Genomic DNA, 24,574 nt, shown 5'->3' with positions numbered 1-24,574 from the left:
TCACCCACGCAAGATTTGATTGCTTTCAGCTGAGGGATACCTCAGCCAAATGGAGGGGGTACCCGGACGAGGTGGTCTGCCCAGCGTGCGGTGCTGAGAGGGCATGGTTAATCTTTTATCATTCTGCCTGGCTTATTCTAACATCAGACGGTCCACCTAACTTCTGGTGCTCCGGTCAGTTAATTTCTGCACCCATAGGCTTGCAGTTCTATTTCTCTTGACAGCAGACTCTGTCTTGACAGCTTGGGCACTGCTATCAATCTTTAAAAGAGCCATGTACCAAAGAAAGGAGCGACTCACGCAAAATGCCCTAAAAAGATTGGCCTTTTAGCGAACAGTCTGAAGGAGTTTTGCCCCAATTAATGGGAGTATTATGTGCTTCTCTTGGCACCTTGTACTTATAAGAAGGCGCCCTATTGGATGGATTGTGTATTGGTATTTATGAATTATGTCTGCGTTATGTGATTTTATAAATGTTTATAGAAAGCTGTATTGTGATTCGTATTTATCCTTGGAAAATTGTATTTTATGCATAGTCATTTTATCTTATTATGTATTGTGTCATTGCATTTTGTTTGTGTTTGATGGATCATTTGATCCGAATAAACATTTTTGATTGACTGGACAAACTTTCCGTTTCCCAGTTAAACCTTATTTTTACTTGCTTATAAAATGCTCCCATTGTTAATTGGACTTACATTTTTACTCAACAAAAAATCATTTTACTCCCAACTTTAAAAGAAATAGGGAGTAAAATACTCCGACTTCAAAATCTTATCTGGAGCACTGGTGGTAATATACCTATAACTGAACGAAACTCATGTAGGCTATTGAACAGTGTTTAATGTGCTGGTTATGTTGCTAAGACTGAAGTCAAGTTCCTCTTTTGATCTCACCTGACCTTTCATGAACTCCGGTTTCTTTAGACTAGGGGGTAGCCAATGTTTGGTTGACAGCCTCTGAGCAATACATTAACTTCCTATTATAGACCCCAGGTGGTAGGATAATTGTGGCCCCTGACAGAACCATACATTACCTTTGTGTATTGCTTCTATTTTGAATGAGTGACTAATATTTTTCAAAGGTGACACCAACAAACTCAAGGTGGTTTTACATTATATTATAGCTGTACTATTGTTTTGTCAACCATGTTGATAAATATAGAGGGACTGTAGACAAAGAATGCTAGAACAAATATGTTCAGCCTATTTTATAATTCTTTCCCTTCTGATGAAACATCTATGTTATGGACTGATAGAGGGGGATGGTGAAAAAACCCACTATGAGGAATGGAATGGGTGATATGCTATTGTTTTATCAATCGCAAAATATATTTGCTTTAGCCTGGGCTGTGTTGTGGTCTAAATTCTGCTCCGGCTGCACATGGGGGAATATCGGACAACAAGAAACACAAGGTCTCTGGGAAAGTACATCAATCAGAGAATCAGGCGTTGTGCACTGTCATTCATGGTGAGTACTTGTGATTGGGCTGGGGTCGAGAGGACATTTTATTTGCCTGTATATGAAACACAGATTTACTGGATCTGAGGTATAGGCTTCTCCCCATTCTGCTTAAAAGGTGAAACTGTGACTACATCAAGCATCACACTTCTTGAGATGTTCTCCGCAGAGTAGTTTCTTCCTCAATGCAGGTTAAGACTTTTTAAATGGAAATTATGAATTGCTTACAAACCCTTACTGAGTTGGCCTCATGGTTTTGATTAGTGATATCTATATTTTCGTTTATTCATGCCTTTTTATTTGTTTTTTCCTGCAATTTTCTCCTGCTTCGCCTAGTATATGTTGTGGCATTTGAATGTGTTTTTGCTTAGATACTATGCCCATCCAAATGTGCAGGGTGCCATCTTGCCCTTTCATCATACTCCACAGAAAGGCTGCGCAGCAGTGTTTGTCCTCATACCATTTTTCATTTCTTTTCAGGTGACCCAGATCCCATTTTGAGGTGTATAGTTTCCGGTTTCTTTGCAAATGCAGCCAAGTTGCACTCTACGGGAGTTTACAGGTAATTCAGTGTTGACATGTACACTAGTCATAATCACACAGCCCTGGCATACAGGCATACTAACACTTTTCTTTTTTAGTCACTTTTCCTTCCTCTCTCTCTCTTGTATTACAATTCTTCCTTTTAGGTATGCTATGTTACTTTGTATTTGTACTGCATATTGTTTGCAAATTGTGTGCTCTATTTGGGCTAAGTGATGACAGGTTTGGGCATTGCAGCACTGACTGTTGATTTGGAAAAGCTGAATAGGACGTATCTGTGTGCGCTGGTCTTAGTGTTTGCTGTTGGGTGTGGCAGGTGCTGAATGATAGTGTTTGGAAGGCTGGTGTGCTTTATATATTTTATTGCATGTTTTCTGTGTACTCTTAATCTGTTTTGTTTGTTATGCAAAGAAGATTTTCTTGTGCCAGCTTTACTTGTGTTTTTTGATGCCCAGACCATTTTACCTCAGTTAGCTGCATCCATATCTCGCTGGGGTTGTTATTCTCATATCTTTTTGCTCCTTTACGGTCTCTTCTGTGCCACAAACCTTGGGGCTTTCAGCAAGGTGCCCTGTAGTCTTCCCCCATGTGATTATCCTGACCCATACCGTTGTACTGGTTATGGTCGGTGACAATGCACCTTAGTGTAGTGATTGCAAGAGATGTAGCCATTTATTCCCACATTAAGTCTTTTCTCTCTGGAGCCTCCCAAAATTATTTCACAAGTGTTGTGAAATCCAGTATTTATGCAACTGTAAACTTTGATGCCCATATGTATGATTTTGTAGAGTCTGGGAATGACCATGTAGAATCATTTTCTGATGTTGGATCAGACCAGGGGCTCACTCACATAGGGAATCTGTTTGTGTGTGTGGGTGACTGTGGAATTCTACAGGGCTGCTGCATGTCAAGATTAATCTGGAATTCACATCTCAGGGTTTGCCCATGATGATCACTGCCTGGATTGGTGTGTGGTGGTCACCATTGTTTGGCTGGCCGCCAAATACTTCAGTTGGGCATGCATGTGTGTAAGAGATTGGTTGTTAGTTTCATCTTCAACCCTCCAGTTTGCCATAAGACAGTACACCATGTGCCAAGAATATTTTGTCAAATGCAAAGGTTTAACAGCTAAGCATCCAGAGAGACTATTGATCTGAGGGCAATGAGGAAGCTCTGCCTTTGCAGCTTTTGGACTCTTGAAACCCCAGTGAAGAAGCGTTGCCTCCCTCCTGACCAGAAGCAAGCATGTCTCGTTCTATTTTCACCTAATCAAGCAGGGACAGCTGGATCTTTTCTTCTGAAGGCGTTTTAGTACTCAGCACATTCCGGTACTTGCTTGTCCTCTGAAAAAGAGCAGTATTTCCTTCTGATGTCCTGACATGACTGTTGCTGTTGGTGCTGCTGGACAGTTTGTTTGATAGCTTATATAGTGGGACTATGGTACTGTTGTCCTGGCATGAGGACCTCAACCAGTGTGTCCTCTGTACTTTACTGAACTTGATACTCCTATATTTGTTTAGATAATGCTCTTATTTGGTCCAAAACACATTGAGGGTTGGAGTAAGGATCACCTTCTGCCTCTGCAAGCCTACCTTCGAGCTCCTCTTCAAAGAGGAAGTCCTCTACCCTGGCTAAACTACGTGAGAAATCCGAGAAGCCACAGATGGAGGAGAAAAAGGCCCAACAACTCAAGCAGGTCAATGGATGCTACTGCCACAGCAGTTAAGGGCGCTGATCCTGCGAGGATTGATTCCGCGGCTCAGAAGGTGTCCCTACCCCCCAAGGCGCATCACTGCCACAGTGACTTTGGCAAAGTCTACAGGCACCCCAGAAGGTGTGAAACTGGCTCAGACCGCAGTTCAAGACACTCAGGGGGGAGAAAAGAGCAGGGGAGTGAGGAGGCCCCAAAACAGACCTCCCAAGCAGTCGCCCAAGCCATGGAGGTCTCGTCCACGGACAACGAGGATCAGGAGTCCTTACACATGGTCCACAAGGACGTTGAAGAGGATGGCGATGACAGCGCAGAGCCTAGTTTTCTTGTTGTGCTTGCGGAACATTTCCTTGGATATTCTGTCGACTCTACACACCTTGGTGTCAGAGATCCAGATGAGGATGCCTCTGGGTCCCTGATCAGCTTCCAACGAGGAAGAGGAAGCATCATCCGATGCCCCTGTTTCAACCTCCTCCTCCACATCGGCTCCCGTTTTCCCCCCAGCAGACCCAGACACAGATACGGGGACTGATACAGCCACAACGATGGATGATGATGAAGACATTCTCGTGGTGGACAGTGAATCGCCGCATTTGGATGCACCACACATGGTGTCCCCACCGGATGAAGTGGGATCATTCCAATCCATCATCGCCAGAGCCTCCAAGCGTTTCCAGCTGGTGCCTGAGGAGACCAACAAGGAGGGCTTCTTGTATCAGAGGTGTGAGGCCAAGAGGAAAACGATCATGGTGGTGCCCTTTCTGGACGATGTCTGGGAGGAGGGCTTGGCCCTCATGAAGAACCTCTGCACTGCCCCTGCCAAGCACGATAGGCTGGAGAAGAGGTATAGGGTGCTGGACTCCACACCCAAGTGCCTGAGGTTGCAACCATCACCAGATTCGGTGGTATCGGCAGCCGGGAGGAAGCGGTGGCCAGCCCGTCCTCATCGTCAGTCCCCCCGGACAGTGAAGGGAAAAGGATGGATGCCATGGGAAAGAAGGTGATGTACACCACTGCGTCCACTAACAAGGCAGCCAACGCCCTGGCAATCCTGGCCAGGTGCGTTGGGGAATTGTGGTACAAGCTGTGGCCTATTCTGAAGTTTCTCCCAGACGATAAGAAGATGAATGAAGGGTAAGTGGCATCAGATCATGCCATCACAGTGGCATTGGATGTCGCTGACACAGGGTTCCGGCAGATGGGGAACAGTGTCTGCCAAGGTTGGATGAAAGCCACTAACTTCTGTCGGGAGGTCCAAGCAAAGGTGCTGGACATGCCCTTCGATGGAGAGAATTTGCTTGGAACGATTGTCGATGAGTCCCTCCAGGCCATCAAAACGGACACAGAGATGGTACGTTCGCTGGGCACTCTCCAGTAGCACTGCTCTTCTTTTCGCTCCTCCAGGGGAAAGTCGAGCAGGTTGTCAAAACTTGCAACCCTGGTTCCCCTTTCCGACTCCTCCTCACCTGAATCTCCGTCGAATTCTTCTCAGAGTTCCGTCTTCTCTTTCTTTCGTGTCTTTCTGATTTCTTTACTCCTTCTTTGATGCAAGTGCGGGCGTGACTCCCCGGAGGCCACCGTGACCGGATAGGAACCAAATCCCAGGAGCTAACCCGCTGTTCCAGGGAAAAAGCCGTAAGCTGAAAAAACCCTGTGTGAATGGTCTTCTTCAGGTTGGATAGAAGAGTAGAAGCGAGTCCAGTTCCTTCTTCGGTGTAGTATGATCGAGTAGCCGGTGGTGCCGAACGTACTGAGGCACAATAGAAGCACAGGAAACTGGCCGGAAGGTAGAAGAACGCCAAAGCAGCGATACCACGAACTGATGAATAGTAGTCTAGAGAAGCCTACGAGGTTAGACTTTAACAAGAGAGAAGAAACTCCAGGCGGAAGAAACGGAGTGAGTAGAAAAGAAACGGTAGTCAGGAAGAAAGTTAAACAAGGTGTTTAGCAGGAAGGAAAAATACAGGGACTGAGGAGTTAAGAACAAACCTCAAAGTGCGATTAACAGGGATCAAACCATAAAAAGAAAAAGCTACCCAAAATAGTACGTTTAGTTCTGTGTAAGATAGTGGAAGAAGAGAGGTAAAAGCAACAGGAAGCAATAATAAGTAGCGAGATATTCAGCAACACAGCGCGGGTAAGGTACGAAAGTACTTAGATACAACGCATCAGAGCACTGGTGCGTTGTGCGTAAATACGTGCTGGCGGCCATCTTGGAAGATGCATAGACCGCAACACGAAGTTTCCAGCATCCATGTTAGGTGTACTTCCATCGGTTCCAAACCTTCCAAGGTTGATGCATTACACAGGTCTTCAAAAGGTTTCTCCACATCATACCGACAGCCTTCCAGATCCTCAACGCAGGAAGTCTACAGAGGCTGTTCCTGGTTTTTCGTAGCAGAGGACAGCATTGCCGTCGCACACAAGGGAGGATGCCGGCGTCGAAGCAAGCCAGAACAGACCGGGATGTCGGGCACCCACCCGTGCACCCCAATGGGAGGCCGGCTGACAAGGTTCGTCAGCAAGTGGAGAAAGATCCCCACCGACAGATGGGTTCTGGACGTCTGGATGCTCTTGTCCAAGGACACACCCTGGAGTTTTCAACACAGGTGTCTGTGCATCCTGCTGGTTAACCACCAGGAGCAGCACATCCCTCAGCTCCCGGAAGTGGTTCGGGTCATGCTGCGAAAAGGAGCGATAGAGCTAGTTCCCCAACGTCTCCGGGCTCCACAGTCTATTCCAGATACTTTCTGGTCAGTAAGAAGATAGGCAGCTTGAGGCCCATCCTAGACCTGCGACGTCTCAACAAATATCTAAAGTTCCAAAAGTACTGGGTGGTGACGTTGCAACACGTGCTCGGCCAACTGGAAAAGGAAAAAGGAGACTTCTTGACGTCGTTGGACCTGGAGGACGACTATTTCCACGTCCCGTTTCTATATTTTGTAGTGCAGAGACGGCATTACCAGTTCAAGGCTCTACCTTTCAGCTTGAAGTCTCCCCCCAGGGTGTTCACAAAATGCCTGGCACTTTCCCATCTGCATCTACAGGACATACACGTATATAACCGTACCTAGATGACTGGTTGATTTGCGCCCGCTCGAGGGAGCTGGCCTTACTAACGGATCTGGGATTCTCCATCAACTTTCTAAAATTCTTTTTAATACCATCGCAGAATGCTCTGTTCCCAGGTGCCAGACTAAATACAGTGTCTTGCCTGGCCTCGCCCCCAGAGGAGAGGATAGCAGCCATTCAAGGGCTGTCATCGACAAAGATGGCCATGGTGCGGGCCATCAAGTTGTTACTGGGCATGATGTTGTCCTGCATATACCTTGTCCAGCTCTGTGGTTGCAGATGCGACCCCGACAGGAATTTCTGGACGGGCATTGGATACAGGTGTCCGGAACCTTCACAGAAAAGATCTCTCTCGACAACGATTTCCGTCAGGCGATAGGATAGTGGGGTGCTCGCTCCAACATCGCCCAGAGCACGGGATTCCAAAAATAAAACTCATACCACGAGACGTCACCACAGACACTTCCCTGAAGGGCTGGGGAGCCCACACCAGATGTCTGCACGCCAGAGGCCTGTGGCTGCCGGAGGAGAAGGATATCAACACCCTTGAGCTTCGGGCAGCGTAACACCAGCTAACACACGCAAGTCCCCTTTCAACAGAGATACTGGGAGGCTGTTCCTACTTTGTTGCACACATTTTCTCCTTAGTACCTTTACCTCCCACTACCGTCAATCTGGTTATCTCTCTACTCACTAGTGTGCATTATCACCTTCGATTATCAACTCCCACTTTATTGCCTGTTTGACTCACTTGCTACCCCTGCTATTTACTGTCTTTACTCCCAACTACTACATGCAGATCTCAGGTTTATGGTACCCTGCTCATCCCTTCCGCTATCATGGGACTCGGGATATGGTGCCCTGCACACCCCTTTTCGCTTTCCGCCACTACTACCCCTCTGCTACTTGTACTTCTACTCTACTGCTCACACACTCCACTGACCCCCTCTGTATAATAGCTTCTGCACTCCTTTCATTCTCGCCTCCTGTGAATGCCCTCCACTGCCTCTTGTCCTCACCCAATTAACCTACCCTGAACCCTTCACAAAGGCTTAGTTAAATACCCCACCCCCTCCCAGGATTGGCCACTAACCTTAACTAATAGCTTTAAAAATTGGTGGCAAGGCAGGCGCTCTGTTGCCAGTCAAGTTTTCCTGCATTAGCTTCTCCTCCAAAACCCGCGTTTTCATGACTCCATCAATCTTCAGGGAGGCTGTGTTTCTTTGCTTTTTCAGGCGTGTCTTCATTTCCTTTTCAGGTGTGGCAAGTGAATTGACTCTAAGGATTCTGGTACTTGTATTTTTTGCACTTAATTTTACTTGCAGGTGGTTGGAAACAACTCCCTCCATAGCACAAATCTGCCTGCAAGTAAAATTAAGCCTCCCTGAAGATTGATGGAGTCATGAAAACGTGCTTTTGGAGGAGAAGCTAATGCAGGAAAGCTTGACTGGCAACAGAGCGCCTGCGTTATCACCAGTTTTTAAACTTGACTAATAGCTTACCTGACTCCAGGGGGTGTGACAAGGGAAGGCCATGGGAAGGCTAAAAAGGGCTGTTATTCCCCGCCCCTTTCCAACTGGGGTCCCGCGACATTGCATGGGGCAGGCCGGCATGGGACCTTAATATTTTAATGAAATCCCTGGTGTTGTAGTGAGTGATGGGGGAGGCCTCCCTGACCTTTATTTAATGTATAAAATTCCCTGGTGGGCCAGTGGTGGCTCCCTGTGGCTGCTGGCTCGAGTAGACATAGTCTGTTGGAGCCTAGCTGGTGTTGTCGATGATGCTGCACCCCTTAGCTCTATGTATCCCTTTGCCGGGTCCTCTGGAACTGGGCAACTAGTGTTGTGCCACTCGTGGCACCCCTTGTTTTGTGGACTGCTGCTACACGCGGCCTGTTTTGGTGTCGCTCGGCTGCTGGTGCACCGCCAGGGGCAAGGAAGGTTTGGGAGGGGGCCTTCCCTTGTTAAAGTACTCCGGTTGTGTTGGGCTCCCTCTCTACCCCCTGACAGGGCCACAATGCTGGACCTGTCACACTAGACAAAGTCCTCAACTTTTCTACCTGTTAGGCACAATCATATGCAGTACCCTTAGGGAACACTACATATAATTAAGACTACAAGTGATAGTACAATTTCACCTTTGGTACAAGCCTGTACTACACAGTAAAGTGGTAGAGATGGCTGAGCAGCCAGACTTATCTCAAGAGCAAATGAGCAGTAGTAGGAATTACACAAAGGACTACAATTACAGTGACTCAAACAAACGCTGACTCAAGGTTTCTGGTTAAAAAATATAAGTACATTTATTTTTAAACCATCTGTTCACAAAACACTTCACTTCTATTAAATAAAACCACACTCTAAATATACTATACACAACCAATTCCTCTTGTTCCAGTCAATTCAAGGTAAGTACATTAGATTTTGACAGACTGGTGTTTCGAAACAAAGACGTTACCGTGGGTTAACACGCAATCAATTTTTGACAGTAATGACAGTTCGGTCTTACGAAAATAACGCGTACCCGCGGGAAGAAATACACCCGAAGTCAAACACACTTAGCACATAGAATTAAAACAAGGGAATAGTGGACAAAAATCATAGGCAATACTTTTGTCAAGGCAAATAGAATCAGAGGACGTTTTCCAAGAGGCAGATAAAAGTCAATAGGCCTGCGCCACTGTCAATGGAGCAGGGACTCTGTTGTCGAGGATCACACCATTAGAATAGCTCACGATTAAAGTTTGCCAGGAGTACTGGATATTGTCAAAGGTGAAGCAAAAGTTATAAGACGGATGGAAGAAAGGACAAGTCTTCGGAAGGAAAAAGGGTTCACCCCGATTCCTCAAGGTCAGACGGAGAGAAGGACCAAATGGACACAGTACCTTATTCGGATGAAGAAAGCTGGTGCTACGGCAGTTGTTCCTTGTAGTTCCTGCAGACTTGCGGTTCATAAAGCTTCAGTCGTGGGGACAAGGATGACGTCTGGAGCGATCTGCAGTACCCAGGGATGAAGCCAGCAGCAGCAAAGCAACGATGACTAAAAGGTGCGCTCCTTAAAAACAGGAGAGGGCTCTTCTGATGGCTAGCCAGACCACTACAGCTGAGTGCAGCAATTTCGAACCAGAAGAGGATTCTCTGGCTGTTGGAGGTGAGCTGGTTGATCCCACCAGGCTCATGGGAAGAAGACTCCGGACTGGATCTTCTCTGTCGTTGAAGGGTAGATAGTTCAGGACTGCAGCAGGGCTTCTCCGGGATCCAGGAGTTGCAGCAGCCGTCTTCTTCTCCACTTCTCTTCGGTTCTTGTAGTTCCAGTGGTGACTCTGACTTTCAGCCCAAGAGTCCTCCCTTTTATGCCAGAATCCCCCATTCACACAGCCTGACTGTCAATCACACAGCAGTGGGGTTGTCCAGCCCTGACAACCACCTCAGCCAATTGACACAAAGTGCGACTTGCGTCTCCAAGGAGACCCTGTGTAGGGGGTTACTAAACCCTTCCTCACATTCAGCCCACCTAGACACCCAGACGCCAAAGGAGGGCTTCTGTGCAGAAGCCCGCCAAAGGACGGCGAACAAGGAAACCAAACCTGGTTTGGCGTGAAAAGCAAACAACAAGAAAGACCTTTCCAACACGAAATGGCGAAAAACCACGCTAGGACCCAAGATAAAAACTAAATGGGGTAGCGGGTTTTATGTTCACGTCTGTCACCACAGCCAGAACATTAACATGGGAATCTGTGTAAAAATGATAGTTACCACTGCCACCAGCCATGTCGAATCGGGAAGGGGGACACAAAGTGCCCCTTGAGTTACAGGACGACAGGGGAAAGATATTCCCCTCCAGTACTCCATTGTAAGATGGTTTGTACTGGATCTGTATTTTAAAAGGACTAGTAAAGCCAATGGGGACTTTACATGTTTCTGGGGGACAGTAGTCATCCCCAGAAATGGAGTTCACAAGGGAAGTCTAAAAGACATCCCTGTGTCACTGCACTAAAGGTGCTGTGTGACACACAAGTAAAAAGATGATGCCTAGGGAGTTGGTGTCACTCCATAGCCCATGAGCACAAAAAGTACAATACACACAAAAAAGTACATTGTAAGAGTGGGAAAAAGGCTCACACTCTTACCAGGTGGAAAAAATAAACCCCAGAAATCCAGCAAAGCTGCTGAGGGACTCACTAGGTAAGGGAAATTAGCCATAAATGAGAATTTTCCCTAACACTACCCGCACTCTGTACAACCTACCCAAGTCCTCCCCACTTCTACCTACCGGCAACATGCTAGTTGGCTCTGCATGCACAGCTACTCTCTTTTCAAGTTCCTTCTCATCTACAAAGCTATTACTATTCTTACTCCTCAGTACCGCTCTGATTGTATTTCAGTTTCTCCAGCATGGGGTCTGGCATGGATTCACATGCTCATGAATATTCCCTGTCGTCAGGCTGGGAATCCTCGGTAAAGAAAAAATCAGTTTCAGTTTAGTTTCTGAACTGTCTTTCTACTAATAACCAATCACTGGTCTCTGGGTCATACTGCCCCCAGCCAATGACTGCCCTCTACCTAAGCCCCTCCTCTGGCAGCCATCTTCAGATTTTTACCGCACGTTCAAGTGTTGGGAGTCCTCGTGCTATAGCTTTTACTGCGTTTTGCTTTTTTGAGTTTACTCTTATTTTTCGGTCAGTTCGAGCGTCAAGCTCCACCGATTCTTCTTCCGATCATTGGGGACACATTTCAGAATTTTTCTACACCCGTCAAAGGTGAATTTTCATTGAGTTTTCTCTTCTGGGAGGATTCCGGAAGATCTTTGAGGCCTACCCTGCGTGGACATGGCCCAGGACAAAGGAGACACGATGCCTGTTGGATCCAAGCTGTTTAGGATCTGCCCAGGATGTGGATTACAGATTGTCTTCAAGGAGGATGAGCACTCCCGGTGCCTCTACTGCCTTCACGACGACATGTCGCATGTGGAAGAGGACTGCGCGTTCTGTAAGAACATGTCCGTCCGGACATTGAAGGACAGTCACACTCGACTCACTAACTGGCTGGAGGGGAAGAGCACAGCAGCAGGTGAGAAGAAGTCATCCGAGCAGTCTTCTAAGACCTTTGAGGGTGCTCTGGCGACGGGAGCCCAACAAAAGGTAAAGCACAGCAAGTCCGCGGGCACCCGGGAGCGCCGTTGGTTCAGGCCCCTCTGCTGCCAGGCAGGGCGCGATGTCACCAACGCCATCATCCACGGGCCAACGCTCTGGCTCGTGGAAAAGGAAATCGAAGAACCCGGGTAAGCTTCGGGAGAAGCCCGGTCGATCCCGATGAAGAAAGCCAAGGGGGGTGGTGAGGCGGTGACCCTCCTCCGACGGTAAAGGCCCCAGACGCGCCCAAGGTCGTGAAAGCCCTGATTCACCCGGCAAAGGCCTCGATTGAAGGAGTCGTAGCGGCCCTGGCGAAGCCTCTGGAGGCTACCCCAGTGGAGAAGACTTCCGGGCCTAGAGTTTCCCTGCCACCCCGGAGGGAATCATCTTTCCAGCCTATCGAGAAGACACCCGTGAAACCCCGGGACGAGAAAGAGGGGGGTCACGATAGCCATAACGGACACAGATACCACCTCCAAAGATGAGCTGGCTGGCATCAAAAAGATCCTGGACAAGAAGTTCGAGGAAGTCCGGTCCTACGAGAGGGATTCCGACGAGGCGGACGAAGAGAGCAACATTGGGGCTGACGAGGAGCAGCGGGCCACAGAGGAAACGGACCCTGTGCCCCAGCAGTCGCAACCGATGCCTATGCCACATGACAATTCAGGAGCAATCTTGATGGCTATCCAGACCCTGTGTACGGAGATAAGGACAAGGTTGCCCTTACCCCCAGTGGATGATCCAGCGGCACCTGGACCGTCGGGGAGCCCACCACAAGCGGCAGCGAATCCATTCTCCCCCTCCCTTCCAGCCTTCACCTCCATCCCCTCCACCGAGGGATGAGACGGGAACAGAGACGGTGACGATGGTGACGATGGGACGGATCTCCCATCACCCCCTGCCTGGGCCCCTTTACCCCCTGACGAAATTGGCTCCTTTCACGCCATGATCGCTAGGGCATCAGAGCTTTTCCAGCTTTGCCCCGAAGAGCTGAAGAAGGAGGTGTACAGGAGGGCGGAGCGACCTCTGACGGGCCCATGGGATCAGAGCTCGCCCTCAAGTACTTTAAGACGAGATAGCTGCACCTTGAGGAGGATGGGGTGCAGGATTCTCTTACTCCAACACAAATCAATAAGGACAACTCAGTAGTTTGGCAAAGGGAAGTCTGTTTAATGACAAGTACAAAAAACGGGGAAACAATGGAAATCAACAGTGATGCGATCGCCCGTCTCGCTTCAACTCCCACAATCTTCATTCAAACAACAATAGTTATAGTAAAAATGTGTCATCATTGACGTGTAACACTCAAATGTTTGTCATACAATTCTATTGGTTGGAAGAGGTAACTTAAGTATAGGTACTATATCTGTATATGGTAACAGAGCGTGAGGATTGGATAACTCTTATCGGGTGGGCGTCTACGCCCATCCCTCTACATCACTCGTGATAGACGTCACTACAAGTACGACGTCTCATTGGTTCTTCTAGCTATAGGACCCTAGATTATTTGGTCCATTGTGATTGGGTAGGTTACACCCCTAGGCATAAATCTCCACTCTAATTAGCAGAATGCAGAATGGACACCCAGGTGCGGTGGTGTGCCCCAAGATTCACCCTGTCTTCCATCCATCAATCAGTACTTTAGGGTTATGCGTCAATTAGTTGGCTGAGGATCGCCTCGAAGCTTTAACTTCTTATCAGGAAAAGTTATGGCATCCTCAGGTTCTGGGTGACATCAGACGTTGGTACATCTTCGCCCCTGGCTGGTCACGTGTTTGTTCACCATGGATCTGCTTCATTTTCCTTTTTTTCGTGTATTTGATTCCCCTTCGGCCTCACCACCTGCCTGGGCCTCCTTATCTTGGCCTTCACGGGGCAGGCTGCTATGCTCTGAAGTTTCGATTCTTCGAAACTACCGCTCTCTTCCCTTCCTTAGGTTGACCTCGAATTCCCAGGCATGAGCTGCTTCTTACTGAGTTTCGATTCCGCTCATCCTTCTGGCTTTAGCTGGAATATGAATCTTGGCCTGTTTGACCCCTTGCAGCCTGGGCTTAATTCTGCTTTATGTAAAATGGAGTCGCACTTGTATAGTGTGCTTTATTGAGGTAGATATATCTTTGGCGTTTGCCGCTCTATTCTTCTACTAAGCATTGCAAGCAGTACCGTTTCCTTAGCTTCTTGCGTTTCAAGCCTATTTACAAGCGTTAGCTGGTTGAATACTTCCCTTCTGTTTTGCAGCTACATTTCCTTACATTTCAACATCGCCTCTTCTTCTAAGTCCATTACATCTATATTCGTAGTTGTTCGTCCTTGCGTGTCATCTTTTGGATGTCGTTTTGTTCATCTGTGAGCCTGTCCGGGCCCTTGTGTCATCACCACTCCCTTTCCATTAAGGCCCTTTGGGTCTCTTCGGGGACAGACTGTAGGTAATCTTCATTTCGTGTCAGCTGCTGGTACGGTTGTCTCAGCGGGTACCGTGCTGCCCATGGTTGTGGGGTTATAGGCACTTCAACAGGTATTGCTCTTCTGATGGGCACTGGGCAGAGTCCTAGTGCTGCTCTCTGTTGGTTTATTTGTTCCTCATACGTCACATATCTTGGCAAGTATGTTCCTGGTACCTCAAAGTGGGGGGCTGGAGTGCAGGCCATGTCTGGGACCTCCTCTACAGAGGGTTTCCTCTACAAACGACAGGAGGAAAACCATCCTCTCAGTCCCGTTACTGGAGGACATCTGGGACGAAGGACTGTCACTGCTGTAGAACCCGTCCACGGCTCCTGTGAAGAGGGACCGGTACGAGAAGAAGTACCGGGTCCCAGACTCTGCCCCTATGTGCCTCAGAGCACAGCCGTCCCCAGATTCAGTGGTCTCTGCGGCCGCTAAGAAGAAATCTGCAGGGTCGACGGCATCAACTTCCACTTCCCCACCGGACGGCGAGGGGAAGAAGCTGGACTCGGTGGGACGACGGATCATCTAGTCGGCGGTGACGACCATCAAAGCAGCCAACGCCCTCTCGATCATGGCACGCTACGACAGGGAGCTGTGGTTCAAGATCGCTCCCCTCCTGGATTTCCTGCCAGATGACAAGAGGGCGGAAGCCCTTGAAATCCTACACGAAGGCGAGGTGGCTTCGGATCACGCCATCACGGTGGCCATGGACATCGCCGACACCAGCTTTCGCCAGATGGGCAACAGCGTTTGCCTTCGCCGGCGCGGTTGGCTCAAGGCCACCGACTTCCGTCAGGACGTACAGACCAGGGTACTGGACATGCCCTTCGACGGGAACAACCTATTCGGCAAGGCAGTGGACGAGTCACTGCACGCCATCAAGGCGGACACCGAGACGGCCCGGGCCTTGGGTTCTCTCCATCAACGACGGCCGTCCTTTCTGACCTCTGTAGGCAAGTCTCAAGGTGCCTCCAAAGGATTCGGTGGCGGTTCTGCATCGTACCATCAGGCGGCCCGCTCCTCGTCTCAGGAAGCCTAGAGAGGCCGCAGCAAGGCCGGAGGACATTGGCGTCGTCGCCAAGGAGGCCAAGGTGGCAGGCCTCGGCGAAGCAAGACTGAACTGGCCGTGATGTCGGGCCCCCACCCGAGCACCCCGGTGGGAGGCCAGCTGGCGAATTACGTCAGCGTGTGGGAGTCCATCTCCACCAACCGTTGGGTGCTAGATGCCCTGGCCCACGGGCACACTCTGGAATTCCAAAGAAAGTGTCCCCGTCTACCACCCGTGGCCAGGAAGGAAAACCACTTGCCACAGCTGCTTCTGGAGGTATGAGCAATGCTAAAAAAGGGTGCGATAGAACTCGTCCCGAAGAGGCTCCAGGGCTCTGGAGTATACTCGCGGTACTTCCTTGTCCGAAAGAAGACTGGCGGCCCATCCTAGACCTTCTCCGCCTCAACAAATACTTCAAGTCCCAGAAGTTCTGGATGGTCACCCTTCAGCACGTGCTGGGACAGCTGGAGGAGGGCGACTTCCTGTCGTCGCTGGACTTGCATGATGCCTACTTCCACATCCCCATACACAAAGGACATTGAAAGTTCCTACGATTCGTGGTCCAAGGGCGACACTACCAGTTCAAGGCGCTGCCCTTCAGGTTGAAGTCGGCGCTAAGGGTCTTCACCAAGTGCCTGGCACCGGTGGCGGTGCGGCTGCACCTGCAGGGTATCCACGTGTATCCCTACCTGGACGATTAGCTCATCCGAGCAAAGTCAAGGAAAATCGCTATCGATCACACAGCGAAGACCGTCCGGCTGCTCACGGATCTGGGATTCTCAATCAACTTCACGAAATCCCACTTGGTACCGTCGCAAGACGCCCTGTTCCTGGGAGCCAGACTCGACACAGTGGCGCGGTTGGCTTCACCGTCGGAGGAAAGGATGAAGGCCATCCTAGGCAAAGTACAAGGGCTGTTGACCATGGAAGTGGCCAGGGTGAGGTCCATCAAGTCCCTGCTCGGCATGAGGTCATCGTGCATCTTCCCCGTGCGTCTATGCAGGTTGCGGATGCGGCCACTGAAGGAGTTCCTCGACGCCCATTGGATGCAAGCGGGGGGCAGCTTCAAAGACAAGATCTCCCTCAACGAGACGTACCGTCAAGCGATCCGGTGGTGGGGCACCCGCACGCACCTCGCGGCGGGCATGGACTTCCACACCCCAGCGCATCAGGAGACGGTGACGACTGATGCCTCCCTGGAGCGATGGGGAGCGCACACCGGAGATCTCCACACAAGAGGCCTGTGGCTCCCGGAGGAGAGGTCCCTGCACATCAACGTCCTGGAGCTCCGGGCTGTGTTCTGGGCCCTCAAGTCTTTCCTTCCGTCCCTCAAGGGCAAGGTGGTACGGATCTTCACCGACAACACCACCACAATGTTCTACATCCGGAAGCAGGGGGGCACCAGATCCCCAGCCTTGTACAAGGAAGGGCAGGATCTGTGGCACTGGGTTGTCACCCAGGGGATGTTCCTGGTACCTTTTCATCCGGCAGGAGTGAAAAACACTGTCGCCGACTCACTCAGCAGGGAGCTGCACTCTTGCCACGAGTGGGAGCTTCGTCAGGACCAAGTGGATCTCCTATTCCGACTATGGGGCAGTACCCAGATCGACCTGTTCACGACGGCGGTGAATACCAAGTGCCGGAGGTTCGCCAGCAGGTTTCCCCAGCCGGGGAGCATGGGCGATGCATTCTCGTTCCCCGGGGACGGCCTGTTCCTGTACGCATTCCCACCATTTCCGTTGCTTCTACGACTCATCAATCAACTCAGATGGTCCCGGTGCAGGATGATCCACGTCAAACCGGTGTTGCCGAGGCAGATATGGTTCCCGGACCTCCTCGACTTGTCAGCGTTCCCCACAGTCAAAATGCCGACAGACGCGGATCTTCTCGCCAGGGAAGGAGGCGCCATCCTAAATCACGACCCGGGATCGCTGAACCGGCAGGCCTGGCTCCTGAAACACTAGAGTTCGGAGGCTACGATATCCCGGCGGACTGCAAGGATGTACTTGCAAAGGCCAGGGTGTCCTCGACTCTGAAGTGCTATGGACATAAGTGGAAGAGGTTCTCGGTCTGGTGCCGTTTAGAGAAGATCAACCCTCTACGGATTACGGCCCCTCAAGTGATGCTGTACCTGCTGTCGCTAGCTAAGGCGGGGCTGGCGCATGCCGCCATCAAGATCCACCTGGCAGCTATCACCCGCTACACCAGGACTCCGGGGCAGTCGTCGCTGTGGTCTCACCGCCTGGTGAAGGAGTTCATGAAAGGACTGTTCTGCTCTTTCCCGCCGGTGACGGCTCCGGCCCCGGCTTGGGAGCTCAACGTGGCGCTGACCAGGCTCATGGGTCCCCCATTCGAGCCCCTACACCCGGCACCGCTGAAGTTCCTATCGTGGAAGACAGCGTTTCTTATGGCCATCACCTCTGTACGACGAGTGGGAGAGATCCAGGCCCTCTTGTGTAAACCTCTGTACCTGACATTTCACAAGACGAGGGTAGTGCTGCGGACGCACCCCTCCTCCATGCCCAAGGTGCCGTCGGACTTCCATCTCAACGAGCCTTTGGTGTTACCTGTTTTCTTCCCGTCGCCCTCGTCGCCGGCTGAGAGGACTTTGCACTCGCTGGATGTGGCTAGAGCTTTGAAGTTCTACGTGGACCGCACGAAGAGCCTTCGGAAGACATCACAGCTGTTTGTGAACTTTGGACCTGTGAACCAAGGGAAGGCCCTCTCGAAGGCTTCCATTTCCAGATGGCTTTCCGGCTGCATCATGCACTGTCACCGGTTGGCAAACCGACCGTTGCCCGGCCGTCCGAGAGCCCATTCAACCAGAGCGATCGCTGCTACTACGGCTTTCCTGTCTGGTGTGCCCCTGCTGGACATCTGCAGGGCTGCTACGTGGAAGTCGACACACACCTTCATGAGATTCTACTGCGTCGGCAGAGATTCCAGGGAGTAGTTCAGAGTCGGCCAAGCAGTGCTGCGCAACCTGTTTGCTTGAAGGTGGGCCTAGGGAGGAGGTAAGAGATGCTTAATGTTGAGTTGTTGAAATGCTCAATGTTGAGCCTTGCCACCTCCTGTGGCTGCGCATGTGTGTACTGCTTTGTATTCTTGTATTCATGAGCATGTGAATCCATGCCAGACCCCATGCTGGAGAAGGAACAAGTTACTTACCTGTAACTGTTGTTCTCCAGCATGGGTCTGCCATGGATTCACATGCGAACCCCCCCTCCAAACCCTCTCCGGCTCTTCTCTTGGTCCTACTGCCACTTTACGTGCTACCATATCTGAAGATGGCTGCAAGAGGAGGCGCTTAGGTAGAGGGCAGTCGTTGGCTGGGGGCAGTATGACCCAGAGACCAGTGATTGGTTATTAGTAGAAAGACAGTTCAGAAATGAAACTGAAACTGATTTTTTTCTTTACGGAGGATTCCCAGCCTGACGACGGGGAATATTCATGAGCATGTGAATCCGTGCAAGACCCATGCTGCAGAACAACAGTTACAGGTAAGTAACTCGTTCCTTACTCACCATCTCATTCCCTCTGATACTCCTTTGCACTCAACATTACCTTCCCATATCCTCCCTGCGCCTCTTTTTGCTCCCACTCTTTCTTTTAATTTGCCCTGCCCCACTGGAACCCACCGCCCCTAACAAGCAAAACCAGCCTAACTGTGGATTTCTTCAAAGCTTGGCTTAAATCTCACTTATTTACTAAAGCGGCTGCTCCCCCTGACCTTTTACCCATCCTCCTTACCTGATCGGACTACTCCCTACAGCTTAATATAATTGTGTATATTTAAATGGTACTCATCTTCAGTTTGAAACACCTGCCCCCTTAGGTTAATGTTACCCTTGTAAGTCACCTTTTTTCTACTTTATATTGTGGTGATTCTGGGCAATTCAACTGTCAGGTTTCGTGGGATTTGGTTGAATGTGGTAGAATGAGGATATGATTAACATAAAGTATGGTTTGGGCCTTAACTTTCTGTGCAGAGTGTGGAGAGCTTCCCAAGTCAAAATGGAGACTTCCAAAAGGATCAGTGATTGGTCAGAAGTAACAGAAAGGCATTGTTGGAACATTCTAAACCGCCTTTCATTGTCAGAAGCCCAGCTGGAAGGTCCTATGTTTGAAGCTCTTAAGATTTAGAAAACTTTAGTTAGGCCCTTGTGCCTAAAATTAGTTATTTTGGTTCTGGAAAGTGTTGGAGATTTAAGAAGAAACTTAGAAAACGTTCCGGTGAAAGAAAGAAGCAAGCTAAGTGAATTCATTATCTTTTATGGATCTTTGTGATTTTCAAGCAGGAGTTAAATATTAATTCCATTAATTAACTTGTTCCTGTTTTTATTAGTTTTTGTTAAAATAGTAGTTCATTTCGTTCTTTCATGAATCTATTTTTGAACTTCTAGAACTGTATTTAAATTTACTGAACTGCGTCACATTTTTTGCAATTGGCTAGTTGGAGTGTGGAGGTCTGTTTATCATTTTAGCGTCGTGTGTTTTTTCGGCCGTATAAAATATTGAGTATTGTACCCTTTTTTGGTAACAGTGCTTTTATTAGCGTCGGACTAGCGTTAGAAATCTTACACTGTCTGCGCAAGTGACAGTGTGGTAGCCATGCGACTCTGAAGCGTTATGTTTAATTTACTAACATTCTAACCTGGCGCGTGATCATCACTGGGCTGCCTCTTCAAGGATTAGTGTCCGGAACTGAGGACTTTCTCCTTCCTGTTTGAACACTTCATATTAAGAAGAGTGGTATACTATTCATTTACGCATGCGCCCATGCCAGTTTCATTTTTGAACTCTTTTCCTTGTTTTTGTGCGCTTCCATTTTAGAAGGAGTAAACAATATCTTCACGCATGCGCATATTCTGGTTAAAAGAACGCTTCTTTTATGAGCGATCATCTTTGCCAGCAAAAGATCCAATTAATGAACACTTTTATATATTCAGGAAACAAACCATTTTGACTTGAATAGCCAGAGTGTCATTTTTGGAATTGGTATTGAAGCAGCGAGAAATCATCAATACAAACTACATGTATAATATTTCCAGCGGGTTGTTTGGGTAAATGACATTGGAACTGCTTGAAGATTAACTCATTAAACTGAGAGAGATTAGCAGCTTTTTCACAACCGAATTGAAGAAATTAGTAAGAGCATCTGAGACTCTATTTTTCTGTTTTCTTCATTTGAATTTACACGTCCTCTAAGTTATTCACAGAGGATAATCAGGTATGGTGGCGTGTTTATTTACTTAATATTATAACGAGAAGTCAGAGCCAAGGAATTCAAAGGTTAGTGACTAAAGTGAATTTGTTGTTATTTTCACCAACAGGTTGACAGATAAAGAAGCCGAGCAAAACCTGAAGTTTATTATTTTGTCCCATTTTCCCCCTTTCCCTTGGGGGTGCTCTCAACTGAACTGTTTGATACCAGTTAAGAGGTTAGCATCCAAAGGGGACTGCGGGGGTTCAGCAGCTTCCGGGGACAACATCAGATTTGAGAAAGCCTGACAGAATGAAAGGCCAGAAAAAATAGTCCTCCTAAGCTGTCATGAACCCCGAGTTCTCAATGGAAGCGTTAAGTGTTTTAGTGAGGGAATTACAGGAAGAATTAAAGGTGGCATATCAAGAGAATAAAAAATTAGGACAAAGAGTAGATGAGTTAAGTGAAAAGATGGCACAGACGCAGGGAATTGGGAGAGAAGAATTTCCCCCGGAATTGGTAAGGGTTGGTGAGGAGAGAGGTGTGGGTAGAGGTGATGGGGCAGAGGGAGGTTTTAGGGCATTAGTTATGCCAGTACCTTTGGCAGCTCCAGAGCGTTACTACGGAGATTCAAGTAAATTTCAGACATTTGTAACCCAATGTGAGTTGCACTTTCTTAGTAGGCCTGAACTATTTCCTTCTGATGCTTCCAAAGTTACTTTTATGATGTCTTATTTATCTGGAGAGGCTTCTACTTGGGCAGGTTTATTGGTTAGGCAGAAGAGTTTATCTTTAAAAAATGTTTCTCTTTTTATGGAAGAATTTAAGAAAATGTTTGATAAAAGACAACTGTCCTTAGAAATTGATGGTGAATTATTAGATTTGCGTCAAGGAAACAGAGACTTGGTTACATATATCACACAGTTTAGGTCTTTGGTTTTAGAATCCCAGTGGCCAGCAGAGAAGAGGTCTTCTCTTTTTTATAGAGGCCTCAAGGAGGAGTTGAAGGATGCCTTGTCCAGTGTAGTCCAACGCCCTTCTTCTTGTGAGGAATTGATTGATTTAGTAGTTCAGTTGGACTATCGTATAAGTGAAAGGAAAGCAGAAAGGCGTCGTTGTACTCAGGGGGAGGTGAGGTCAGTCATTAGAGGAGAGCGTTCAAAGCTTGAGGTGGGTAGTAAAGAAGTGAAACCAAGGGTGAATGATCAACAAATTAGAATAAAAGGTCCTTTATCAAAAGAGGAAAAAACTAGGAGGCGTGAGAATAATTTGTGTTTATATTGTGGTAGGGGCGGTCATTTTTTAGGAAATTGTCCCTTTACACCCAAAAAATTTTCATCAGCCGGAGGAAAAGCACAGCAGGTTGCAAATACAGTTCAGTCAGCGGTTCCACATATAACTGTAAATGTATCCTTGTATTTGAAGGAGGAAAAGAAAGGGTATGGACCGGTAGTGATTGATTCAGGAGCCACCGGGAACTTTATGGATTGGGGAGTAGCTAAGGCATTGGGAATACCACTAGTGAGGAAGGAAGTTGTGGAACAAGTTCGGGCTGTAGATGGAACTTCTCTTTCATCAGGTCCTATAACTCATGAAACTGGTGTCTTGGTTATGGAATTATTTGGAGGTCATAGAGAAGAAATCTCATTTGATTTAATTGATACACCAATTTTGAAAATAATTTTAGGCATGCCATGGCTAACCTTGCATAATCCTCACATTGATTGGAGTAGACGAGTGGTAGAATTACAGTCTAGTTTCTGTTTAGAAAATTGCCTTTTGAAAGGTAATCCTGGGAGGGAAGAAACACAAGGTTTAGTTTCCTCTTTTCTGACTGATGCAGGTATTACAGGACATAATATAGGAGCGGTGTTAGGACATCTTCCGGAGTGTTATCAAGGGTACAAGGAGGTGTTTGATGAAAAGGAGGCAGGAGAATTACCTCCACATAGGAGTTTTGACTGTAAAATTGATTTGGAGCCCGGGGCGGTTTTACCAAGTAGTCGAGTGTATGCATTAACTGAAAAGGAGAATGATTATCTTAAAGAGTACCTTGCAGAAAATTTGGCTAAAGGTTTTATTCGTCATTCTCAATCTCCAGCCGCATCTCCATTATTTTTTGTACCAAAGCCAGATGGGTCTCTCAGAACATGCATTGATTATAGAGCTGTGAATAGAATTACAATCAAAAACAAGTATCCTCTCCCTCTAATTTCGGAAATCTTGAATCAGGTCCAGGGAGCCACAATTTTTTCCAAACTAGATTTACGTGGTGCCTATCATCTGGTGAGAGTCCAGGAGGGTGATGAGTGGAAGACGGCATTCAAAACCCGATTTGGGCTTTATGAGTACTTGGTGATGCCTTTTGGTTTATGCAATGCTCCAGCTGCCTTTCAATTCTTTATGGATGAAATTTTAAGAGATTTTTTAGATATATTCGTAGTAGTATACATTGATGATATTTTGATTTATTCTCAGGATTTAGAGTCGCATAAAATTCATGTGGGAAAGGTTCTACAAAGACTCAAAGAGAATCATTTGTTTGCTAAATTAGAAAAATCTCAGTTTCATACTAATTCAGTGGAATTTTTAGGATACATTGTTTCTCCCAAGGGATTGGAGATGAATCCGAACAAAGTTCAAGCCATCACGGATTGGCCAACACCAACGAAAGTAAAAGAAATTCAAAGCTTTTTAGGTTTTGCGAATTTTTATAGAAGATTTATTGAAGGATTTTCTCGATTGATTACTCCCATAACAAAACTTTTAAAGAAAGGTGCCAAATTTGTGTGGTCGACAGAGGCAGAGGAGGCATTTCAAGAATTAAAGAAAAGGTTCAGTTCGGCCCCTATTTTAATTCATCCAGATCCATCTCAGCCTTTTTATGTAGAAGCGGATGCATCGAATCTTGCCATGGGGGCTGTTCTTTCTCAGAGACATCGAGAGACCGGACAACTTCATCCAGTGGCTTACTATTCTAAAAAATTCTCTATGGCAGAACAAAATTATACGATCTCAGATCGAGAATTATTGGCAATCAAGTTTGCTTTTGAAGAGTGGAGGCATTTTTTAAAAGGAGCAAGACATACAGTGACTGTGTTAACAGACCATAGAAATTTGCTTTTTCTGAAATCAGCCAAGACTCTCACACCAAGGCAGTTAAGATGGTCATTGTTCTTTGCTGATTACGATTTTGTAGTGACATTTAAGCCAGGTAGGCTTAATGGAAAGGCTGATGCTTTATCACGTCAATTTCCTGGAAGTGAGATGGAATCAGAAAAGGAGATGATATCCATTATCGATCCATGCTGTTTTATTTCTGCCGGAATACAGAAAATTGAGGATGTTGAGGAAGAAGTTCGAAAGTCCATGTCAATTGCACAAATGGAGGAATGGGTCCGAAAGGATCCGGTTCGAAAAATTGAGAAAGGATTGCCGTTCTTTGAAAATAAACTTTACTTACCTATTTTGGAATTGAGAGAGAGAGTAATAAGAGACTGTCATGAATCTATGCTGTCCGGACACCCAGGTTTTAGAAAGACGCTAGAATTGGTCAGGAGGAGCTTCTGGTGGGAAAAAATGCGTCAGGACATCTTAAATTTTGTAAAAACTTGTGCTATTTGCGCTCAAATGAAGAGTCAAACCGGAAAACCAGTCGGGTTGTTGGAGCCGTTGCCTATTCCACCTCGTCCTTGGCATACAATTTCCCTGGACTTCATTACAGATCTTCCTTGTGACAAGGGTTGTACATCTATTCTAGTTGTGGTGGACCTCTTGTCAAAAGAGGCTCACTTTGTTCCAATGGAGGGAGAGGTTACTGCAGACAATTTGGCCAAAGTCTTTTTGCGAGAAATAGTTAGACTGCATGGTCTGCCTAATCAAATTATCTCAGATAGAGGTCCTCAATTTATTTCTAGATTTTGGAGGGTTTTTTGTAAGGATTTGGGTGTGGAAGTCAGT

At 47.6% G+C, this 24,574-nt stretch overlaps 1 protein-coding gene across 2 annotated transcripts in view; it reads left to right on the top strand.

Annotated features, from left to right (window-relative positions):
- Positions 1-24,574, top strand: part of DHX35 (DEAH-box helicase 35) — a 2,070,470-nt gene that overhangs the window by 1,771,008 nt on the left and 274,888 nt on the right. For both annotated transcript variants that reach the window (XM_069652289.1, XM_069652288.1), the window contains one exon: positions 1,942-2,023. In XM_069652289.1, the coding sequence (XP_069508390.1) occupies positions 1,942-2,023 (82 nt within the window). The remainder of the gene's footprint in view (positions 1-1,941; positions 2,024-24,574) is intronic.

Source organism: Ambystoma mexicanum, chromosome 3p, assembly GCF_040938575.1.
Source record: "Ambystoma mexicanum isolate Mex_15411 chromosome 3p, UKY_AmexF1_1, whole genome shotgun sequence".
NCBI classification, from domain to species: domain Eukaryota; kingdom Metazoa; phylum Chordata; class Amphibia; order Caudata; family Ambystomatidae; genus Ambystoma; species Ambystoma mexicanum.
Note: the sequence above shows the minus strand (reverse complement) of the source record. Positions and strands in the feature narration are given on the sequence as shown.